Source organism: Mytilus californianus, unplaced genomic scaffold (genome assembly GCF_021869535.1).
Source record: "Mytilus californianus isolate M0D057914Y unplaced genomic scaffold, xbMytCali1.0.p SCAF_4, whole genome shotgun sequence".
Lineage (NCBI taxonomy): Eukaryota > Metazoa > Mollusca > Bivalvia > Mytilida > Mytilidae > Mytilus > Mytilus californianus.
The window spans coordinates 80,136,809-80,162,082 of record NW_026262690.1 but is presented as its reverse complement, the minus strand read 5'-3'; the positions used below and the strand labels follow the sequence as shown (position 1 = coordinate 80,162,082).

General features: G+C 32.0%; 2 protein-coding genes across 2 annotated transcripts; both read right to left on the bottom strand.

Annotated features, from left to right (window-relative positions):
• Window positions 1-482: 482 nt before the first annotated feature.
• Window positions 483-14,318, bottom strand: LOC127738618 (uncharacterized). Its single transcript, XM_052249952.1, has 9 exons — window positions 14,247-14,318; window positions 7,655-7,780; window positions 6,707-6,812; window positions 5,624-5,675; window positions 3,932-3,980; window positions 3,372-3,415; window positions 2,879-2,949; window positions 1,478-1,552; window positions 483-593 (listed from the first exon to the last, which is right to left on the bottom strand). The coding sequence occupies exons 2-9, from the start codon at window positions 7,774-7,776 to the stop codon at window positions 537-539; spliced, it is 576 nt and encodes a 191-aa protein (XP_052105912.1). The 5' UTR covers window positions 7,777-7,780; window positions 14,247-14,318; the 3' UTR covers window positions 483-536.
• A 7,990-nt stretch (window positions 14,319-22,308) lies between these two features.
• Window positions 22,309-24,124, bottom strand: LOC127738617 (uncharacterized). The gene is made up of 2 exons (XM_052249951.1): window positions 23,869-24,124; window positions 22,309-23,298 (listed from the first exon to the last, which is right to left on the bottom strand). Exons 1-2 carry the CDS (start codon window positions 23,951-23,953, stop codon window positions 22,784-22,786), a joined length of 600 nt encoding a protein of 199 aa, XP_052105911.1. The 5' UTR covers window positions 23,954-24,124; the 3' UTR covers window positions 22,309-22,783.
• Between the last annotated feature and the right edge of the window lie 1,150 nt (window positions 24,125-25,274).

Genomic DNA, 25,274 nt, shown 5'->3' with positions numbered 1-25,274 from the left:
AAAATTATCCCTGTACAATTTTGATGAAACTTTAGGATTTATTTTTGGATAAAAGTACCATTGTGGTCTATTTATAGTGTGCCTACACTGAGAATGTGGTCATTGGATCATTCCACAGCTGGATATCATCATGAACTTGGAAAACTGATATTTACTGCTTCTCTGCTAAGCACTGAGCATGAGAGTAAGAGCCACAGACTAACCGAGTCTAAATAATGTGTTCAGGACGGGTAACATATCTTCCTGAGGAATACTTTGTGAGCTAGCATGGTAATAATCTGACTCAAGATGTTGGTTTAGTATAAATCGGGGTTCGTGTCACAATAACATGCTCATATAATGAATATGGTTGAAACATTACCTGCTGGACATTGAACAATTTTTAAGGTAGATGCCCTGGGAGAAAATTCTGTTTGATAACTTAACTATAGCCATGCACTGCAAGTAAAGTCCTAATAACACAATGAAGAAAAATTCAGACAGCATGATAAAACTGGTTTAATGAAGCATAAAAACAAAAACAATAAGTCACATTTCTAAGATGGCACCATTTCATCTTCTGCACATATGTTATCCAATTCATCTCCAATTGTCTGAAAGAAATTTAAAAAAGGTTTATTTCATTTTGATCATCAGGCTGTGACTTACATTATTCACAGCTCAATAGAATCGAATAGGAAAATCTTACAATAGCTGATCATTGCACAACTTCATGAACACAAAAACTTGTTTCAGATTTTATTTGAATTTTCATGATGACTCAATTAGTTCCCTTGTAGTGGCAAGTAATATAATTTCTGGTAATACCTGATATCCTTTTCATGTATTTTTCAATAACTTTTGATTTATTCAAGTGAAATTATGTGCGGTGCACTCACCTTCTTTATTAAACCTGGTTTGTTTGGACATGGTTGCAGAATTTTTCTATTTGCTTTCCTTAAGACAGATATTGTCAAGCTTGTATATTTTAGCAAACAAATTAATCTCTAATAGTCAGAAATCACTATTTACTACTAAATGTTTTGAAAATATACCAGTAAATGGGGACTTCTGATTATTCCCGACCAGTTTGCTTGATAAAGTAAACATTCTTTACATTTGTAGTAAAATACATGACACAAGGGAGATAATTATATTCAACAATTGTTTTTCAGAACATTTAAGTCACGGCGATGAGTTACTCTCTTCTTCATAGAACTCTCAAAATTTACCTCTTTATAATTAGTTTTACAAATCAGCAAAACTCATTTTTAAATAAAAAATTACAAAGAATAAAACAAATCATGTTCTAAGGCTATTTTTATTCCATACTGATACCATTTCCACAAAAAATTATTAAAAATCTAAAAATCTAATTTAATTTAATGCAATTTGAACGTTGATTCTGATAGTGCTTACCACTAAAACTCTGTGTTTAATTCAATCTGATCAGAGGTTTTATTAATCTAAAGTTCCCATAATGTTAAAACTATCTTACCTTCAAATCAATCAATACTTGTTTTGTTTTGTTGTTCATTTCATCAATGCTTTCTTTTAACTTATTCACTTCTACCTTTAAGTATAAAACAGTCTAGTATTTAAAACAGAGTTTTTTAATATAATTTGTAATTACAATATAACAAACATAAGCAAATTTACAGTTGACAGCCATGTTCTTCAAACTTCAATTGCAAATAAAAACTTAAAAAATTTACTACCAACTTTAAAAAAATTGAGCCTTCTATTTCAAAAACTAATAAAGAAGATGTTGAGTGTAAATGCAAATGAGACAGAAACCAGACAACACAAAACCAAAATATCAACATACTATCTTTATCAATAAACAATTTTCTATACTATATGTTAAGCTCTAAGTGGTCTGAATCCAAAAACGGTGGCCAAGTGGTCTAAGTAGTCATAATACTGTATCACTAGCCTGTCAACTCCAAGGTTGTGAGTTTGATTCCTGCATGTGGCAGGTGCACTTGACTCCAACCTTAATTGGCTAGGATTGTCAGTTTTCCTACCAAAGGTCATGGTTCTCTTTTGGCACTCCAGCTTCCTCCACCAATAAAAACTGACTGCCACGAAAAAGCATAATAGTGCTGAAAGTGGCATTAAATACCAATCCAACAATCAATCAATCCAAAAAAGTCATAATTACATAGTTATAGTTCACTTTTAATTTTGACCATTTTTATGCCCCCGCCGTAGTGGAGGGGGCATTAAGTTTTACCCTTGTCCGTCTGTACGTCTGTACGTACGTACGTACGTACGTCCTTAAGTTTGTTTCCTTTCTTTAACTTTAGTTTGCCTCAACCAAATGTTATGAAACTTAAACAAAATGCTTATTACCACAAAACACAGATCAAGTTTGAACTTTGGTGGCGTCACTTTAACCGTTTTAGAGTTATGCCCCTTTACAAATAGAAAAATTGCTGAATTTTACAATTCTTTTCTCTAACTTTAGTTTGCCTCAACCAAATGTTATGAATCTTATACACAATGCTTATTACCACAAAAGACAGATCAAGTTTGAATTTTGGTGGCGTCACTTTAACTGTTGTAAGAGTTATGCCCCTTTACAAATGGAAAAAATGCTGAATTTTTCGTTTCCGTTCTCTTACTTAAGTTAGCCTCAACCAAATGTTATGAAACTTATACACAATGCTTATTACCACAAAATACAGATAAAGTTTGAATTTTGGAGGTGTCACTTTAACAGTTCTATAGCTATGTCCCTTTATAACTTTATATGATATGCAAGCGGGGGCATCATCTGTGTCCCATGGACACATTCCCCATTTATTTGAAACTTTTATATTAATATCAGATCTATTCCTTTCCACTGAATTCATACAAAGCTTGTCTAGACTCGCCCAGTTCAGATTTAACTCACCTTTGTCCTATTCCCTATCTCCAAAAGAGCTCCTTTAGTTTCTTGTAAGGGATCTAAGGATTCCAGTGAAACTGAAAATAGAAAAAACAAATATAAATAAATCACATAGAAGCAACAAATACAGTTGTCCTATTATTAAAAATAACTGAATAAAAAAATCATGTAAGAAAACAAAAATTTTTTTTTAGTGGCCATTGAACCATGAAAATAATGTCAAGGACAACAGACATATGCCAGATAAATACTTCAGACCATAAGGTATCTGTATACAAGATATGGTTTATCCAGCTCTTTGTTCTTATGGAAGCTTCATACAGAGAGCTTGCAGCTGGGCCACTTTGGCAACTGGCTTGCCTCTTTCATTCTGTGACCTTCGTCACTGGCAAAACAAAAACTAAAACTTCCTTATCGACCACATACTTTTTCACTTTCTACAATTTACTAGAAACAACTTATTTCCTATAAGACCTTAGGATGCAGATGATTAAGTTACCTGGATCTATGTTACACAGCAGTAACTGTTTTTCATAATATTCCCTGAAAAAGAAAGCAATTATGATAAGTTTTTTCATGATAATGGAGTGATGACCTAGGTACATCTTAATGTTTTACATCAATTATAGAAAAGATAGATTTATTGAGTTACTGATGGTACATTGATGAAACAAGTTTAGATATTTATATCATGATTTTACAGTTATATATACCTAAAAGTATATGAATAGTAAAAAGATATCATACAAAGTTTTCTTTAAGTATGTTACAATTTAACAGAAACCTTAATATAGTAGTATTTCTAAAATTTATAGTTTTTGTCTTTTTGAACTTTCCAACTTGCTGGGTTTTTTTCTTCGTTAACAACAGGAATTTCAAGAGAAAAAATATTTGTTTAAGAACCATTGAAGATTGGAGGAAACATGTCCTTAATATTTGGCCTTAGTTCTCAGTTGGTTATTGGTCAAAATTTGATTCTGATATTGATTTTCCTTGCTCGTCTATGAAAGAATTGAACCCTACAATTTGTTCACATAATAAATTTAATTGTATTCTTACATTTTTTCATCTGTCTGCTGTAATCTGTCTTCTAATGTTTTTATCTCATCTGTTAATTATAAAAATAAAAAAAAATACTAAGTCAGTTTTCATTAAGTGCCAGTCTTTGTAAGAATCAGGCAATTTAGAAGAATTTCAAAATATGGCTGAAAAAAAACCCCAGAGAACTAGCCATCCTATTTTGAAGTTACCCTCATCCTGAGTTAGAACTGGTAGGTCTTTCTTTACTGCATGTCTGGTAATTTGAGAAATCTCTAGATACCTTTTGGTTAGAATTACAGAAAATTAGCACCCCTCAATTGTAAACTTGTAGTGCATTTAAACCAAATTATATCTTGAAATACCAGAATAGGACAAGGAAACGAATGTTATATTCATGCACCATTATACATTTTGAAATTGAATTGATGTATACTTGAGAGGGTTTTTGTTTACCATGTTTTCACCACTGTCTGATTCTTAGGCAGATTGGCACTTTTTTTATGTCAAATCCTCATGGTTTTTTGTTGTTGTTATTTGGAGATGTTGATGTGGATGGCAGATCTTTGATTGATTTTGTCTAAAAATAAAAACAATTTTATGGACTCTGTAATACCAGAGCTCAATATTTATATAGTCATCTTTCTATTAATGATGACTGTATGTTGCCCTCTACTCTAGATGGTTTTTTGTCATTTGGTTGCTGTCTCATTTACATATAACCAACATCTCTTTTACTTAAGACTTAATAAATTTTCATTTTTATATTGATTTTTATCAAAAGCTATTTTTAAATTTAAAGGACCAAAGTCATCTCTTGAACAACATTAATATTAGATGTAATGCGAGGGTACCCAAACAGCACCTATTTTGATGTTTTTTACGAAACAGATGAAAGTTTCCATTCTGTGTTTATTTTGTTAATGTATCCTTGTTTACTATATAGTTCCACAAATTTAATTTTGAATCCATACTGAATCATAGAAAAATGGGTTTGAACCGACCTCCAAACAACCCAAGATTCTGTAATAAGGAATACCTAAATCACATGCATGCTTAATGTAAAAAAAATCGTATAACGAAGGTTTTGTTTTATTACTCCACATTTTTAGAACAATTTGACAATAGTTCATGTTTTACTATGCATTTTGAAGAAATGGATGCCTGTAACAAATTTTAATTGCTCATTTTTAAAGGTGACTTTCTGTGGACGTCGCATGCAACATATCCTTCAAGTTTACTTTTTTCCTCTGGATAAATTATCTGCTGATATATAATGCGACCATTTTTGTATTTTTAAATATGTTTAGCTATGTGGAAAGACAAATATAATGGCAAAGATTTCTAAAGCTTATTTGGCAAAACGGGTGAAATTTAAGTACTGTGACGTTAAAATATACCTGATATTGTATGAAAGAACCCATCTCATTTCACAGATATATATAGATGTAAGCATGTCTTTTTTTATTTTTTGCCTCTGTTGTGAAGTTGTGATTTAATAATGCCCCTGTCATGCCTGCTCATGTAGACTGTTGCTTACTTTGAGAAGTCTGCATGTTAGTATGCTGATTTTGCAACCACTAAACCATACTATCTTTAAATTTTGATTAGAATCTTGAAAATTGCAGGGTAAATTTCTTTTCAATCTCTCTAATCGTAAGGTGAAGTTCACAACGCAAACATGTACAGACCCTTTAAAACAGTTAAAATTACCTTTTAGAACATTTTCTTTCCCAGATGAAGCTTCTAAACTTGCAATTCTTTCCTGAATAGAAAATATATATCTTAATTTGATACAAAGAATTATATTTTCATCTAAAGGCTCATCTGAGAGTATTTTCTCATGGTTTTTCCCCATGCACAATTTAAACAAGGAATTACTATTAAGGTCTCTAGAAGCACTTGCTGGTTCTATCCACAACTGAGTCAAACCAAAGACTTGAAAATTGGTATTTGCTACTTTTTTCTCTAAGCATGCAGCTTTTAATGGTGCAAAGACTGGTCAACTCAGAGTAGGAATAATATATCCTTGTAGGATGTCATGTCTTCTTGCGAATGTTTCCTTGTTGACTAGAACAGTAAATATTCCAGCTCAGCATGGTGGTCTTGTGCAAAGCAGAATTTAAATTCATATCACATGTTTTCTTCATGAATCATGATATACATGTTATTTTTAGGATGTTAGAAACAAATCCACCATCATTAATTTAATAATACTTAATTTAAACTTAACAAAAGTTTACCTCCCTAAAAGAGATACAGCTCAAATGAAAGAAGTAAGCACCAACTTCTGGAAATAATAAAAATACACTTTACTCCTCTGCATATTATGAAGGTTATAATCTTTTCTTTGTAGTGTTTCATTATGTGTATATATACATAATGAAATTTGAGTCAAAATATTTTTTCTTTTTTTTATTCTTTTTTTTAACTTTGTCTAGATGAATAAAAATCACACAAATGGTGATACATGTAACGAACCTGCTGATTTCATCCCATAAAACTGTTTATTATGTCTTCAGATTGTCTGGAGTTATTCATTCATTCAAATTTATATTTTAACAGATGCTACAATGTAAATCATCAGCTTATGGTGTGAAAACTAATGAGTACCTTATCAGTATCTAATTGATTTAAATCTTTCTAATATATATCAGTTTCTCACCCCTTTTTGTCATTCAAAAGGAAAAATTAATAGCCTAACCATTCAAATTACTAAAATACAGAATTTTATCTCAACTAGGTGGAACATAAATCAGGTGTACTGTTTTTCGTCAATTTCAAATTTAAATCTACCTTTTGTTTGCCTGTAAGTGTCTTTAATCTGGTTATTTCACTCTGTTCATTTTTTCTATCCTCTTTCTGATCTTCCTCTTCTGTTGATCTCTTTCGACCATTAAATCTACAATGAAGATTTAAATATTTTTTACATTTTAACATACGGCTTTTTATGCTTATACCATGTATTCCAAGACTATTCCAGAAATTTCGCAGGTGATTATCATGAAGATTTTCAGACTCTCGTCATACATATTTATGCTGCACGTATGTTATTTGCACAGTCAAATTGCATTGAACATATATTCATTTGTGATATAGTCATTGACTGTATATCACCTTGTTTGTGAAGTTGATAATGTGTTTCTGTTTTTTTAATGACGTCAATAAAGAGTACAGGTTCGCAGCATTTTTACGTTGTAAAATGACAATGTATGGTTATTCTATATGTTTAATTTCAACAGCCATATTTGCAGACTCCCATTGTGTCCCATTGCAGCGGGCATGGTTCGCATACATGTACCTGTGTCATGCTTAAGATTTTTTTTCAAAAATCTTAAAAATTTGTGTCCATACATGTACACTATACAGGTATTAACTGATTCTAATGTATCAATATTTTACCTTTCAAATTGTTTTTCAAATGTTTGGGTATAGATTATGTTAAAACATTGTTTTATAACATGAACATGAGAAAGAATTAAAAAAACTTGATATATTAGTATTTAAGAATTATAAACACATGCTTAGTTTACAATTAAAATTTTAACTTTCTTGAAATAAATACTGGTAAGCAATGGTAAGACAATTATTTAGTTCTTTTTTGCTAATGGTTTATCAGTGAGGCATTATAGTATCAGAGACTCAATAGTGCCCTGATCTATAAAAAAAATGTTCTTCAACATATTGAATATTCGGAGGATGTTTCAGTTATCTTGCATGCTCTATAACTAGGTGATCACCTACCCATATGTAGTAGATTTTGGTCTGGTTAATTTACTTGTAGTATCTGTAGTTTTAGAACTTTTTGCATGGCTAGACTTAGTTCCATGAATATAATGTGGTATGTGTGACTTTGTCTGATTCATCCTCCTGAAAACAAAGAAAAGGGTTTCTAGAAGTTATAATGCAAATTCATTCATCTGTCTCTTATAGATATACAATCCATAGAGCATTGTCAATCAAAGGACTTTGACAGCATTAGTCTTGACAGAACATTTCGGCTTACAGGCCCAAAAATAAGTTCTTTCACAAAATTTCTTATACATAATGCTTCCTAGTCAGGGGTACACAAAATATGTATGACTTACACTACAAGTAAATTTTATTTACTGGTATACAGGTAACTTATTAACAGGGATATACCCAAGTCCTATAACATATGCTCATATTTTCTTTTTGCTAATTAATTTTGTATGTTTTTAGGGTGATTTTTTTCTGTTTAATTGAAATGCAAAGTCATATCAGATATGGTTAGTTTTAGAGCAGAAAGAAAGCGATCTGATTTAAATACAGATCCTGTCTCCAAGCTTTGCTTACAAGGATCTTAAATTTAAAACACTCCATCCTACTTTCTCATGTTTCTGTTATGATAAATCTTATATCAACCAATGAAATTTCTGTCTTCAAATATTTGAATGTGTGTACAACGAAACCTAAGAATCTGAAAAGGTCATTAAAACAAAAAGAAGAATGGAGTATTTTCAGATCCTTGTATGCAAAGTGTGTACACAGAATCTGCGTTTTAATCAGATTGGAAAGAAAGTGACTGATAATATCTACCAGAAATGCCACAAAGGCAGTTGAAGTAATTATTTTCATGAAATGTGGTAAAAAAAAGGGAAAATGTTTGTTGTCATGGTTATTGCACAATATTTAATTACATATGTATATTGTATTTTAATTTAGAAATACCAATATATTTCTGAACAGTAATCATAAAATTCATAAAATTGTAAGTTAAACTATCTAGATCCCAAATAAACAACGTTTGATAAGACATCAATATATATAAAACAAGAAACATCGAGCCCACTAGCCTATATACATGTATAGTAACAATGGGTTGAAATTTCACCATGGTCAAAAGTCAATGGGTCAGTAATTTTCATCTTTCAGTTAGATATCTTTATACATCATTGTATATATGCTGTACATGTTTTATCCTTTTAGATCAAATTAAGATGTAAACAATTGTATATGTGATAACTGAGAAATATAATGTGTTATGGTTTTGAAAATGAGATATCAGTTGTTGTAAGCATCAAGGCCTAGGCCCTGCATGGATGCTTACAACAACAGATCATGTTTTAAATTTCTCTGATTTAATGCCCAATAGTTTCAGAAGCCTTTTAGTTTACTATCGATCACAAGGGTCTCAACATGGGATATTGGGATACAGACTTCAGGCTGGGATTTAACCCCCCCCCAATAATTGAGGTCTTGGTTATAAAATCCCAACAGATAAAAATATCTCATTTTCAAAAACATAACACATTATATTTCTCAGTTATCACATATATACAATTGTTTACATCTTAATTTGATCTAAAAGGATAAAACAGCATATATACAATGATGTATAAAGATATCTAATTGAAAAATTGAAAATTACTGACCCATTGACTTTTGACCTTGGTGAAATTTCAACACATTGTTATATTTAACCTATTAAAAAGGGAACCATTCAAGCCTCATGGCTGTGTATACCTTCACATAGGAAGAGACCCCTCCCCCGTGCTATCAAATAAAGTATAAGTGCAGCCAGCATGGGAATGCAAACAAAGTACATGCACATATAACATGTATAATGTAAACAATGTATGTAGTGAAACTGAAAATTAACAAAATATATTGAAACTCTACACGTACATGTACATGTATGATGCCCAATTACATGCACTCTTCTTCCTTTCTTCCCTGAGAGATTTATCGCATTCTTTTTTACTTTTTTATTACTGGAGATCTAGCAGTCAGGGGTACTAATTGTACAAGTAATTTTTATTTACTTGAAGAAGTAAATATTAATATACTTATATAAGTAAATTTGTAGGATTCTTATACAAGCATATTTTATTTAATTGTATAGGTAAATTATTTTTTGGCTTAGTTATGTCGCTTAGAAATTCAGATTTTTTTACTTATACAAGTAAAAAAGTCATCCTATATTCTTTTCTTGAATTTCTTAAGGACTTCTTTGCTCTAATAGAATTTTTAATTGTCTGTCCTTTGCAGATGTCTTTGCTGATCATTTAAGTGTAATTTCATGGACAATGAAAATCTCATTTGTCTGTTATCTTCATCAGATCACTGCTCATTTACAAGCCCCCAAGGGGCAATTTTTGAAGGCCTTGCCCAAATACTTAAGATCTTTGCGCAATTAGTTTCTTTGTTGAATTAATGAGATGAAACATTGATATCTAATCAAAAATTATGAGCTAACCTGAGAAAAATTGTTATAGACATGTCTTTACATCTAAAAACTTGAGAATTTTTCGGGATTGTAAAAAAAAATTACTTATACAAGTAAATTTTTGAGAAAATTAAGGGGAGATTATTCAAACATTATAATTTACTTATATAAGTATATTATTATTTACTTCTTCAAATAAATAAAGATTACTTGTACAAGTAGTACCCCTGACTGTCTAGAATAATTTCTAAAATGTCTTGACAACAAATTATATTGGCTTCTGCTGGGTTTTTCTTTGAGAGCACCTGGCAATAACTTTGTTAATTTTAAACACCCTACAAGTTCATTCATTGGGTAGGTCTTTTCATCACCAAAGGTATCAGGTCCGTTCGATCCCAATACACGTTCACACCCCCACACGTTCGCCCCCTGGATCCGTTCGCTCCCTATTTTTATTCAAAAAATGATTGAATTATTAGATGTTTTTTAGATGTACAAATGTATAAATCAAAATATTTATATTTTCATTATATATATATATATAAATAAAATTCGGGAATTTCAAAATGAAACATTTTTGGGGGGATTTGATGAAGACTGTATACGTATGGACATCAGACAAACCAATTGACGATTTTCCGCCACAGTAGACTTTGAACTTTGATTACAATTGTGACTGTTATTTGAATTTAATACATTAATTCTTAAATAAACTATTTATATTAGTGCATATTAGATAGTATTGGTGTGTGAATGGTGTACAATGTGATGTGATATTTCAGGTTTTTTTTAAAATATTTTAGTGCTCTTTTAAATTTTATAAAGTAGTTACTCGAAACATTTAAGTGATGTTTTTTAAATGAATTATTTCATGATTTGAATGATTGTGTATGGCTAAAGTGCATGAAGTAGAAATCTGTTTACGTTTTTAGAATGTCACTTTATTTTGAAAAAATAAAAAAAACTTATTCATAGTAATACACTAACTAAAACATGATCATGATGATTAAACCATTATTCATTACAAAACCAATAAAAAGGGTGCAAACGTGAAAGGGGGCGAATGTGAATGGGAGCAAACATGATTTTGGGCGAAGGGACCTGGATTCACCATCAAACACCCAAAAAGACCACTAACCGCTGATGCCCATCAAAATCCTGCAAACAAAGATTTTATCATTCTGAAACACAAAATGAATTTATTTTTTATATATCTAGTGGATGCCAGGGCTTAAATGACGAGGAAAAAAGTATATGATTCATAAAATTACTTATAACTGTTGATTGAAAAGAGATACGCAAGTTCGGTTTGTTGTAAAATCATATTTATAGGTTATAGTTTGGATTTGCCTATTTTTATTGTCACTTTTTAAAATAAAAAGTGGAATATAAATCTCTTTCTCATTACAACCGGAACCCACATGCACGGCTCAAATAAATTATACTGTTCCTATAAAATTACCTACTCCTTTTTATGTGTACAATATTTTTATTATAATCAGGGTTAATTTTGCTTAGTAATGGTCTTCTGGTGGCATTAGCACATGACTTCGTGAAAATATGTACACTAGGTTCCATAATTAGAACTACAAAAGTAGGCCCGTTCACAACCATATTGAAATTTTGGTGTAAACACGAAGTTCACAAAAGTTCAAAACAATGTTGCTATATCTTTATTTGACCTGGGTAACTTTTGTTATATGAATTAGTTATGAACTGAAATTGTAAACATTGTTTTTATTGCACACTTATTGTTTTTATCAGGATTAATTATGATCTGTTAACCTTTGACACGTTGTTTTCTTAGCGGTCAAGTAAAGCGCCGGCATTTCGACTACATGTATATCTGGTTTTTTTTTCAACACTAATATATTGACTACTTATTAATAATTTTTCATAAACAATATATATTTTTTGCATTTAAACTAATTAATTAAATAATTATTTTTTTATTTCAAATCCACCAATTTTAACAGTATTATATACATAAAATGTATATGCTGACTTGTTTGCCGAAATCTATTGTTTACATTCATGTACCGAATGTTAATTTACTACGTGACACAATAAGCTGTCAATCAAAACAAAAAATCAATAATCCGCTATCGGGGCAATTAAATCTCAACAGATCGATCAGTTTCCAGTCCCGTTAGTATAATAGTCCCAGCTAAGTGTCAGAATGAAATATAGACTTATAATTTCAGACTGGGCTCCTGCTATGTATAAGTACCTTGTACTATACATAAATATCATGTTTATATGAAATATGTAATAAGTACTGACAGAACCAGTCTAAATACACCTTATCGCTATTTGTCCGCCATTAGGGGACGACCATTTGATATTCTGGGGGGGGCCAGGAGGATTTTGAAAATAAATAACTCAGCCTTGATAATCACAAAAATAAATGGTTTGTTCTGTGGTAGTTCGAAAATAAATAACCTGACTTACAATGTATTGAAAATGAATAACTCGGCAGGTCTTTAATCCATTTTATAAATGCTATTCGAAAGTATGAGGTGGCACCAGATTCTTCATAAAATTCATCTTTTTTCAAAAAAAAATTCGGGAAACACTTCCCAAATCTTTTAATAATAAAGGTATAAATATACTTGAAATGTCTGAAAATGGGTTTCATTTAACTTTCAAGAGGTATATTGGCTCAGGAACACTTACCTCATTTTTATTACAGGGCTGTTACTACATTGAGGCAAATGCCTTTATGTAGGAAATTTTAAAACCAAAAGCTTGTCTTCATATCAAATTATTTTCACAGCGAGTGTTTGCAAGAAGCAAGTTCTGTTCTCCCTTGGACGTAGCACCTGTTTTTTCGGGATCAATGTTTCTTTAAATTTGTCTTTAGTTCATTGATTGCCCTTCTGTATTCTCTTAGTGTTGCATTCTTTTTGTGATTTAGTAATTTTTTTTTCAACTTGATCATGAGTTTTATTTTATTTAAGACTTTTTAGCTAATTTTACAACTTAACTACTTTAAATTGTATCCCAGTTAAGAGCTACATCAAGTTGTAATTGAAATGTGTTATTAAAAATTACTTGACATAGTTATATCACTGATAATCAGCCCCCTCTTAACTTAATTTGAATAAAACCCCATATAATTTACAGGTATAAAAGATTTAAATTCTGCATGCCGAAACAACAAAAAAAAAAAAAAAAAAAAAAAAACAGCAGCCACATACTTAACTATGTGAATTACAATTTTACTTTATTCTTCATATTGGTCTTTTGGTGTTGTCCATAAAAACTTAAGTCTTATGCTGAATCTATACATTTTGCTTTGAGACCAAAATATTGTCAAACAATTATTAAAACAGAACTTGCGTTTTCAGAATAAGAAAGGGTCTGGGAACGCCCAGAAAGCACGATTTTGCATCATTTGTTCTATAGTTTCTTTGGGCCTGCAGCGGCTTCAAAACCCTTCAAAATTTTTTTGCCTCGCTCCGCTCGGCATAAATAGAGTTGGCAATGCTTTTAAAAGAGGCTAGTCACAGCCCAACTCTAATACCATGTATGTATGCAATACATGTATATGCAGTTTGGAATTCAGAAGATTCATTTCCGCAGAGGATGATTAATTCTGATTAAATGGTACATTAATGACTTGACTGTACATGTATTATTTATAATAAAAAATGAATTTAAAAATTTTATGTTTTCGAATATTTTTAATATAGTTATGAAAATAAATAATCAGTCCCTTGTTTTAATGAAAATGAAAAATCTTGCTTCAACAGTGCAGAAAATAAATAATCTGTCCTCTTAGTTTACAAAAATAAATAACCAATCCAAAACAAATCCTCCTGGCCCCCCCCAGAATATCAAATGGTCGTCCCCTTACTGGACATCACACAAGTTCCCGTAAAATTTTGACGTCATAATAGAAATATCTGACGCCACAATGGAAAAGTGATTGTTGTATGACGTCAAAAGTTCGAGCGGGACTGATTCTCGGGTCAAGCGGGATTAGCGATAAGGTGTATTATACTGGTAGTGGTAATGACTAGCTTACAAAATAAAGGGGGAGTCTCATAGTTCATAGGCTCATGAGAAGAAATGGAAATCAACCGCGGATTATTTTCAAGGTTTTATGTGTCACCAGCACTGAAAGAACATGTTTATATTTACCTCCTTTTGTATTTTGCTGTGTTCTATTTTTTCTTGGGCAAACAATTTCAAATTTCCGCGAAAATGAAACTATCTTTATTTTTGAAGAGTGGGCAAAAGGGACATAACTAGAATCAGGTGAACTCGGACCAAAGACAGCTCGGACCAAGACAAATCGGACCAATTCAATGACAACTTGGACTGCTTTTAATAGACAACTCGGGCCTATTTGAAAACATCTCAGACACGTTTCAAAGATAACTCTGTCCAGTTTAAACCACTCAGACCATTTAAGAATGCTAATACGAAGGTCTGGATGGGGTTTATACTGGGACTATTATACTAACATAGGATAATAGCTCCAGGTTTACATAATAGAAAATAATGACCAAAGTAAAACAACAAATAACTTTACATGCAATGGAAATACGGTACCTCGAATCACCGAATAACACCGTTATTAGCCAAATAACACTTGTTAACACCTAATAACACTTGAAATTTTAATATTTAAGGAATGACTGTAATATTTTTTCTGTCTATGAAGAAATAACATAAAAAATGTGGTGCACACTGAATAACCCGCGTAGCGGGTTATTTCAAAGTGTGCACCACATTTTTTATGTTATTTCGAATAGACAGAAAAAATATTACAGTCATTTCTTATAATTTAATTCTAAATTCCATTTTAAACCGGAGTAAACCATGAAAAAACGTTGATGACATCACGGTCACATGACAAAATTATGTCTATGAGCTGATAAACAAAACAAAGTCAGCCAATCAGAAGACGCGTTACATCCAAAATTAAATTATTAGCACATATTGGTGACATTTAAACATTGATTATTAAATAATATTGTATTATAAGTGTATTTTTTAACTTAAAAATGATTTATAGAAAGCAGGTAAGTTCATAAAGATCGCATTAAATATTACTGTGTACATCCAACATGGCGACCAAGGAAAATATAATAAGTGATTCTGGTAGACTAGTAGACTTTCAAACTTTTCTTCATTGCCTTCATAAGTGGTTTTGAATTGTCTTTCTTTAACTGGTCTGTCTTTTAAACTGGTCCAATTTGTCTTTTAAACTGGTCAGAGTTGTCTTTAAAAGTGGTCTGAGTAGTCTTAAAATTGGTCCCAGTTGTCTTGGTTCGACTTGTCTTTGGTCCTTACATAACTTAGGTAAAAGAGGTCTCTATATATCTGTATAATGTAATTAGAACGGTGGTGTTTTAAGCTAACCTGGCCTAAAAGGATATGTCACAGAGCTTTAGCCATTACTTGGCATCCGTTGTTGTCCATCCGTTCGTTGTCATAAACTTTTTACTCTGCAACTATTAGGTAAAATATATCTCAAACAAAACAAAAAAAACAGCAAGGTAAATATTATAAAAAAGTCAAGGTCTATTTTCCATGAAATATTCAAAAAAATTTGACAAAGTTATTGCCCTTAAAATGTCAGGTTTTTTTCATATTTATTAGTTTTTGATAAATTTCTTGAAAACTACATAACAGATAGAGAGGAATATTGAACAGCAAAAATTACCACAGAACAATAAGATCTACAAATATTAAGTCAACTTGACAGAAATCGTCAAATAACCCCTTATAGAAGTTATTGCCTTTGAAAGACATATTTTACCCATTGCATGTGGTTATTTTGCAGAACCTATAATAGAAATCAAAAATTGTTAAAAAAAACGTTCAGCAAAAAAGATCTTCAAATAAGTCAATATGGCAGAAATCTCCAATTAATTGAACCCTTTTATTAAAGAGTTTTTATCCTTAAAAAATGATTTTTATCCATTTTTGCAGAAACCATTCTAGATACAAATACAAATATTTTATTGGCACAAACACAATTACAATAATTGGCAAAGGCCCATATTTCAGTACATTATAACAATGAATACAGCATAATGAAATAATATGTTATAATTAAGAAGCTAAAATCTCGTTTCTATATACCAGACATTTATGTATACAAGAACTTGTCACTTTCAGGACTTTTAAAGAGTTGCTATTTATGCAACGTTTCATAGTTAGCTGACTCTCACTACAACGTGTAGGAAGTATATTTAATATAATAGTTTTAAAGTTTATTCTGTATTTAGAAAATTTTTCACAATTCAGTAAAAAGTGATTTTCATCTTCTACCTCACCCGATTTACATACATTACAAACTCGTTCATTAGTGGGTAAACCTAAATGTCGCCCTTTTTTTATATAAAGAACCTGTGAATAGTAAAAATGTTCAGCAAAATAAAATCCCCATATAAGTCAACAAGACAAAATGGTCAATTGACCCGTTATTGGAGTAATTAATTGCCATTGAAAGACATTTTCCCCTATTATTTGCGTTTCTTGCAGACACTATATTGAATAAAGAAAATTTGTTTCAGCAAAATAAGATCTACAAATAAATAAGTCAACACGACTGAAATCATCAATTGAACACTTAACTTGTCTGTTAATAAATCTAGAAATTATAAGAAAAACTAAGGTTTCAGCTTCCTCAGGCAAAGTTGACCTTAGCTTGATTTAATTGGTTACCTTTTTTAGGTCTAATTTGGTCAAATAGCTCTTCAACTGTCACTGTTTTCATATGTCTTTGGCTTTCAAATACTTAAGCTTTGAGCTTTCCTGATGAAGGTAAATCCTGAAAATCGCTGGGGAGGCGGATTTAAAAAAAAAACTATTTATGAACTTGGCATATAAATTGTTAAAAATATAATTGACCATTGTAGACTTATATTCAGAAGTAATAACCTGGTAAACATTCAAGAAAAACATCTTCCCCTCACTGACTTAGGTGTCTTCAATATATATCACATATCTGCAGATAAATGCTAAACCATCATGACCTTATCATAGTAATATTTGCCAAGGTGGCAGTTTATATGGTATATCTTTTCAACAAAGATGACTACAGATCATCAAGGTCAAACATACTGAAATATATGGGAAGGAAACGAGGTCGAGTACAAAAATTTAATAATTTTTTGGCTAGCAGCATTATTCTAATTATGCAAGTAAATTTCTCAAAGCAAGGATCATAAGAGTATCAATTCTGAGTTCTGCAAACATTTGTTTGAAATTAGATCAAAAGTGTCATTTCCCCAGTATCAGTTTTCAATTGTAATTATTTTAAAGGATATTTTCATTATACACGTTGTATCCATATTTCATATTGAATGACAGACTTTCATCTGAAAAACAATTTGAAAGGACCACCTAAGGAAAGTTCACCGATGTTTGGCTGAATCTGAGTTTTACAGTTAAGTAACCTGGTTTTTCATACAATCGTGTTTGCTCATGTTCTTAAGCACACTCACTGTGTTTGTAAATGTCAAAAAGAAAATTTTCTCATGTTTCAATATTACTGGGCACTAGCTATTACATAGTCTATGTTTTGCCACTGTCATTTTAATTTTAACATGTCAGTTACCAACATAAAATCAGTGTTCATGTAATTGCGGTACGTTAATCCGTTTTAAACACCCCTTACACCAGTGGACAAAGATAGCAAATATTTGTTCTGTTGAAATATTAAATCATTCCGAGTATTTTCAAGGTTTTTTATGGCTTTATACAACTATATACAATGTCTGATTTAAAAGGTTATTTTAGTTCTGAAATTATTATTGTCCTACCCTCTGCTATAATAACCAATGAAAAACTCATCTATGATCGGTTGGTAACTAGCCTAGCTGTTGAAGGACAATATTTTGACCATACATTTTATTTTCCATTCATATTTGAAAACTTTCCACCACTTTCTTTAATAGATTGAGTGCATTCTCTGAAAGAGAGGCGAAAGATACCAAAGGGATATTCAAATTACTCATAAGTCAAAAACAAACTGACAATGCCATGGTAAAAACCAATCAAAGCACGAAAGCGCTGTAAAGGCAGTTAATTACAGGTTGTGTGTATTTTAAGTCCAGTTATATCATTATCTTGCATAGTACAGTGTACTTATCAGAGGTGGCTCTCAGTATTTAAGATTTAGAGTTCTCTAATGATATTGAATAAGTTTTATGAATGTCATATTCTGAGCACTATATGAAGGCGATTGTTCTCACTTGTTTATGAACTAGTGCATTATGTCCAGTTTGTACCTTTTTTATCTATGTTTATAGTCAAATTAGTTATCAAAGGTACCAGGATTATAATTTAATACGTGTGTTTCGTCTACATAAGACTCATCAGTGACGTTCAGATCAAAATAGTAACAAGGCCAAACAAGTACAAAGTTGAAGAGCATTGAGGACCAAAAATTCCAAAAAGTTGTGCCAAATACGGCTAAGGTAATCTATTCCTTGGATAAGAAAATCCTTAGTTTTTTCATTGGCAATCATAACACATCTCTTTATTTATATAATGATCTATATTCAACGACCTCAGGTACAAAAAAAATGTATGTAACTAAACTATGATGGGAAACCTTTGACTTCTTTCTTTATATAAACTTTTGATTTGGTACCATAGAACTATGTAGAGTAAATGTACATTGCAACATGTCAACTCTTTCAACTCCAAGCAAAATTATATTTCCAAGCATAAAGTAATTTATGAATGAAATAAAATGCTCCGCTGGGGCGCAGCTTGATACGACCGCAGAGGTCGAACCCTGAACAGTTGGGGCAAGTATGAACACAACATTCAAGCTTGATTCAGCACTGAATTTGGATTGTAATTAAATATTTGACACAGCATAGGTTTCTGACACAGAATGAAAGTGGTCTAAGATACTTAAAAAAAATTAATTTACCTATTCAAACCATATCATTTTTATTGGCTTTTATATATAAATCAGAAATAACCAATTTAAAATGGAAAAATTTAAAGAAAAAAAAGGAAAAAGAATCCCCCCCCCCAAATTTTTTGAACCCCCTTATGATTCATCACCCCAAAACTCAATCCCAGCCTTCCCTTTGTGGTATGGTACCTTGCAGTACAATTTCAGAGAGATCCATAAACTTGAACACATGTTATTGTCTGGAAACTAGAAAAATGCTTGTTTTTTGGCCCCTTTTTGGTTCCAAATTCCTAAACGTTTAGGGCAATTACCCCCAAACTCAAACCCAGCTTTCCCTTTGTGATATGGAACCTTGTAGTACAATTTCATAAAGATCCATACACTTGCACACAAGTTATTGCCATGAAACTAGAAAAATGCTTGTTTTTTGCCCCTTTTTGGCCCTTAATTCCTAAAATTTGGAGGCAATTACCCCCAAAATCAATCCCAGCATTCCCTTTGTGATATGGAACCATGTGATACAATGTCAGAGAGATCCATAGACTTACACACAAGTTATTGTCATGAAACTAGAAAAATGCTTGTTTTTTGCCCCTTTTTGGCCCCTAATTCCTAAAATTTGGAGGCAATTACCCCCAAAATCAATCCCAGCATTCCCTTTGTGGTATGGTACATTGCAGTACAATTTCAGAGAGATTCATACACTTGAACACATGTTATTGTCTGGAAACTAGAAAAATGCTTGTTTTTTGGCCCCTTTTTGGTCCCAAATTCCTAAACGTTTAGGGCAATTACCCCCAAACTCAAACCCAGCTTTCCCTTTGTGATATGGAACCTTGTAGTACAATTTCATAAAGATCCATACACTTGCACACAAGTTATTGCCATGAAACTAGAAAAATGCTTGTTTTTTGCCCCTTTTTGGCCCTTAATTCCTAAAATTTGGAGGCAATTACCCCCAAAATCAATCCCAGCATTCCCTTTGTGATATGGAACCATGTGATACAATGTCAGAGAGATCCATAGACTTACACACAAGTTATTGTCATGAAACTAGAAAAATGCTTGTTTTTTGCCCCTTTTTTGCCCCTAATTCCTAAAATTTGGAGGCAATTACCCCCAAAATCAATCCCAGCATTCCCTTTGTGGTATGGTACCTTGCAGTACAATTTCAGAGAGATCCATACACTTGAACACAAGTTATTGTCTGGAAACTAGAAAAATGCTTATTTTTGGCCCCTTATTCCTAAACTTTTTGGGCAATTACCCCCAAACTCAATTTTAGCTTTCCCTTTGTGATATGGAACCTTGTAGTACAATTTCATAAAGATCCATACACTTACACACAAGTTATTGCCATGAAACTAGAAAAATGCTTGTTTTTTGCCCCTTTTCGGCCCCTAATTCCTAAAATTTGGAGGCAATTACCCCCAAATTCAATCCCAGCATTCCCTTTGTGATATGGAACCTTGTGATACAATGTCAGAGAGATCCATAGACTTGCACACAAGTTATTGTCATGAAACTAGAAAAATGCTTGTTTTTTGCCCCTTTTTGGCCCCTAATTCCTAAAATTTGGAGGCAATTACCCCCAAAAATTAATCAAAGCATTCCCTTTGTGATATGGAACCTTGTGGTACAATGTCAGAGAGATCCATACACTTACACACAAGTTATGTCTGGAAGTTACAAAAATGCTTATTTTTGGCCCCTAATTCCTTAACTGTTGGTACCATAACCCCCAAAATCAATCCCCACTTTCCTTTTGTGGTATTGAACCTTCTTTTAAAATTTCATTGAGATCCATTCACTTAAACTAAAGTTAGAGTGCGAAAACTAATGTGTCTTCGGACGACGATGCCGGACGACACCGACGCCAACGTCATACCAATATACGACCACAAAAATTTTTTTGCAGTCGTATAAAAAGGAGTTCTTAATTAAGAAATAAACTGATTCGCTGAGCGCAGCTGGATACACCCGCAGAGGTACTACCCTGAACAGCTGGGGCAAAAATGGACACAATATTCAAGCTTGATACAGGTCTGAATTTGGATTGTAATTAAATATTTGACATATTATAGTTTCTGAATAAATGTAGTCAATGAACTAGAAATCAGTTATATGAATTGAATTTATATTCAATTAAAGATTTCTTGCTGTTGTGCAATACACTGTGCTGTTGTGCAATACTTAATAAATCTGTTGCCAGACTATAAACAAATAAAGTTCAATTTCTTCTCAATGTCATATTTGAAATTTATGAAAATCAATAGGGAGATTACATCAATAGCTATAAATAATTCACTAAAGTTTCATGTGAACTGCTTAAAGCATTTTTGAGTTGTTGTCCAAAAACTGGAAAAATCCCCCCTTTTTTAATGAATAAAACCCCTTAACTCAGAAATGTAAAATCTAAAATTTATAAAATTCTAAAGGGAGCTTACGGATTGATAATTTAGTCTTAGATGCAAGATTTTTTTATCAGTTGTTAGTGGCTTTGAACTAGCTGTCAGTAACTGCGAGTACTCTCAGATTTGTACGTGTCTTTTTGTTGTTTGGATGTACAACTACCTGACCACGTCCACTTGTATTTGTATTTATCCATCTGATGAGTTTAGCCTCTTTCAACTGATTTTTATAGTTCTTTCTTATATTGTACTGTTACACCACTGTCCCAGGTTAGGGGGAGGGTTGGGATCCCGCTAACATGTTTAAGCCCGCCACATTCTGTATGTACATGTATGTGCCTGTCCCAAGTCAGGAGCCTATAAAAGTGTAATTCAGTGGTTGTCGTTTGTTTATGTGTTGCATATATGTTATATTTGTTCATTTTTTTACATAAAATAGGCCGTTAGTTTTCTTGTTTGAATTGTTTTACATTGTCATTTCTGGGCCTTTTATAGCTGACTGTGCGGTATGGGCTTTGCTCATTGTTGAAGGCCGTACTGTGACCTATAGCTGTTAATTTCTGTGTCATTTGGTCTCTTGTGCATATGTGGAGAGTTGTCTCATTGGCAATCATACCACATCTTCTTTTTTATATTTACATCAACAGATATAAAAAATTCACCAAAGTCAAGGTGAGACAACAAAACTTAGTTGTAAGATCTCTGAAATTTTTTACAGGGTACGAGTTGTTCTCATTGTTGGAGATTGTACGGTGACAGTAACACCTGTAACTGCTTAAACCCATTTCTTATGCACTTTAGTTTGATAAACTCACTGAATATCATACCACATCTCCTTATTTTTATATGCATTACAATTTACATGTGCATGTAATTGTAAATGTATATATATATCAGAACAAAATTCATTGCATCACTTTTATTTATGCATCCTTTGGCACAATACAAGTTCTAAAATTACACAACATAAAACAACTAAATGTTATTTCAGATGAAAGTTTTGTTTCAGTTCCATTCATAGGATTTATTAGAATTTTGTATGTTTTGCCAAGTCCAATAATTCGCTCTATGTGACATAGAGACATAGTTGACTTATAAACCACCAGGTGTCGAACATTCAAGAATTTTCAGTGTTTCTGTTTTTATTTGATGAAAAGGTTGCCTGAGCTCTAGGAGCTTTAGGTTTTATCACGGGATATTCTGTGCTGTCAATAATAATCCAAGTCGTAGGAAACTTTAATTTGAAGTTGGATGGTGAAAAATACCTGACTAAACCACTAGATGGCCAAGTGTTAGCCTCACACCACTGTTTAGACATAAAAACAATCCATGTATACACAATATTCTTAACACTAGATTCAATCTAGAATCTAGACAGTTCAAAGTTGGTTGTATGATGCCTCAATTTCATCAAAGTCATAAAAAAACTGATTTTCAACTGACACCCTATCAATTTGAAAATATATGTATCTCAAACAATGTGCTGCTGGACCAAGTGTGGTCAAAACAAATAAAAATTTAGTATACAACTCTAAACTGGTATAAAAATGCATGGCTGTGTCACGTGTCTTCATTTCAAAATTCTCTGCTGAAAACATAGGCATTGATGGTGTTTGCGTAATTCCATCTGTGAAGCTCAACATTAGCTCGGCAGTTGGTGGTGGACAGTCATAAATCCTTTCTGCAGTATGAATGACTTCTTCAGGAAAACCAACTTTACAATCAAAACTTTCCTCTAGATTTCTACTACAATATTCATCAAGTTTAGTTCTTTTGTTTTCACAGGAAACTGCCCTGATTTTTCTTTTTGCGGACGATTCAGTCTCTTGCTTGGTCCAGGAAAATAGGCTGGGAATTGCAGTAGACTTAAGTCTCTGTATGGTGGGTTTGCGCCCTGAAAAAGGTTATAAAACATTAGTTTTTTTATAATTAAATGAACTTCCATTAGCAATGTATACTTTGTACTACCTGGCGAAATATTAACTAGATTTATTCATTACAATCTGGATAAAACTATGTTTGCCTGATTCAATGTATGTTATGTAAATCCAAAGGACAAACAATGAGAGACTTATGCAACAAACGTACATTGTTTGTACCTAAATAACTATAATATAGATGAGAGCATGTCATTGTTTTGTTCCTGTTAACATTGTCATTGATATTTTTCAAGAAAGTCTATGAGGCATAGCTTATGCATTCCTGTCATTACTACATTAGCATAATTACTGCTAAAATAATTCTCAGTATGATATTCCTCTTGTAAGAAATCATTATAATTGTAGCAATCACCAAAAAATCTCAAACAGATCACATTGAATCGTAATCCAAAAAATTATGACGTCTTGAATTACCCACCCCCTTTTATTCTAAAACGATAATTGCGGTTGTAAACAGACTTTGGTTTATTCGCATGGCGATTACATATATAACTATATATTTCACAAAGAAAATAGAGTTTTACCATGAATAGTTTCCTGCACGTAGTCTTTTTCAGTAAAACGTGCCTTGCAAACAACAGCTGATTGAGATGGACTCCACGATATCATCGTGTTCTCGTCCAATCTGCGTATGGGCCATGGCGTTGATCCAACTTTTCCTTCTGTTTAAGTCATTTGGAAATGCATGTCCTCCTCTTAAATGACATCCAGGTACACAACAACAAGTACTTGGCATCGTTAATTAAAAATATAAATGAAATAGTTGCACAGTGCAGAAACCGGAAGAAGAGGAACAGGATCCGGGTGAGGGTCGTTTCGTAACTAGTCGATTCGTAACTTAACTAGGTCGTTTCGTACCTGAGACGTTTTGTAACCTTTTATCAATATATAATAACAATAAGATTAGTAGGTTACGTAAAAAGTAATAAAAAGACTTAGTGATGTATGTGTATATATATATCTATATTTATTTATTAAATAATTGATTGCACATAAATTTACACTTTACAAGTACAGTTTTGCACACATGCGAATAAAACAGAAGAATTTGAATTGTCCATCATCATTTAGATGTACCCCGTCTTTATCAAAGTATTTAGTCTTCTGCCACGTGCTTTTATGTCTCCAATACTTGACACCACTCATCTTTATGTTGCTAATTAGTTCTTTCTTTATCTTCTTTTTTTTTCTATCATAAGTTGTTTCTTTCACAGAACTTGATAAGTCGGATTGCGTTCTTAACATCCAATTTTCCAGTCTTCGGATGAAACTGTGACCGATCACAAGGACTTTGGGCTTATTTACTGTTAGTGACATATTTGGCGTTTATAGATGAATGAAAAAGGAGTAAAAAAAACTGCTATTATACCATTAAGTGAACACTTGTCACTTACATTTACTTAATTTAACCACGCCTAATAATTTATCAATTTAATTCAAATTAAATTTATTCAAAATATTTCACTACTGATTGCTTTTTTGTGTAGTTATTAAACATATATCAGAAATTTTCTCATTCTGGGATAAATACACTCAAAACCAGATGTCCAGTAGTACATTATTAAGGAGGTGTGCTTTTGTTTACGGAACCAACTGCTGTTGCTGCTCCGGCCCACTAACTCTTAACTCCGCCAACGCCGGTCGTGTGCCATAGGTCGTGTGCCATTAATCTACTTAATCACTTTACACCTACTGTAATTACTTTTTATTACCTGTCATTAGTTGTCATAAAACCATTAAAGCTGTCACCGAGCGTAATTACAAATTAACCAATTAGCCAATAATTAAAAAGATTTCAGAAAATTTTATATTAAAAATATTACAATATTGTTATTATTAGATGAACAATTGGATCATTTTTAAATAATAACTTTAACTTTTTCATTTAAACTAATTAATTTAAACTAACACTTTATAACCATATATAATT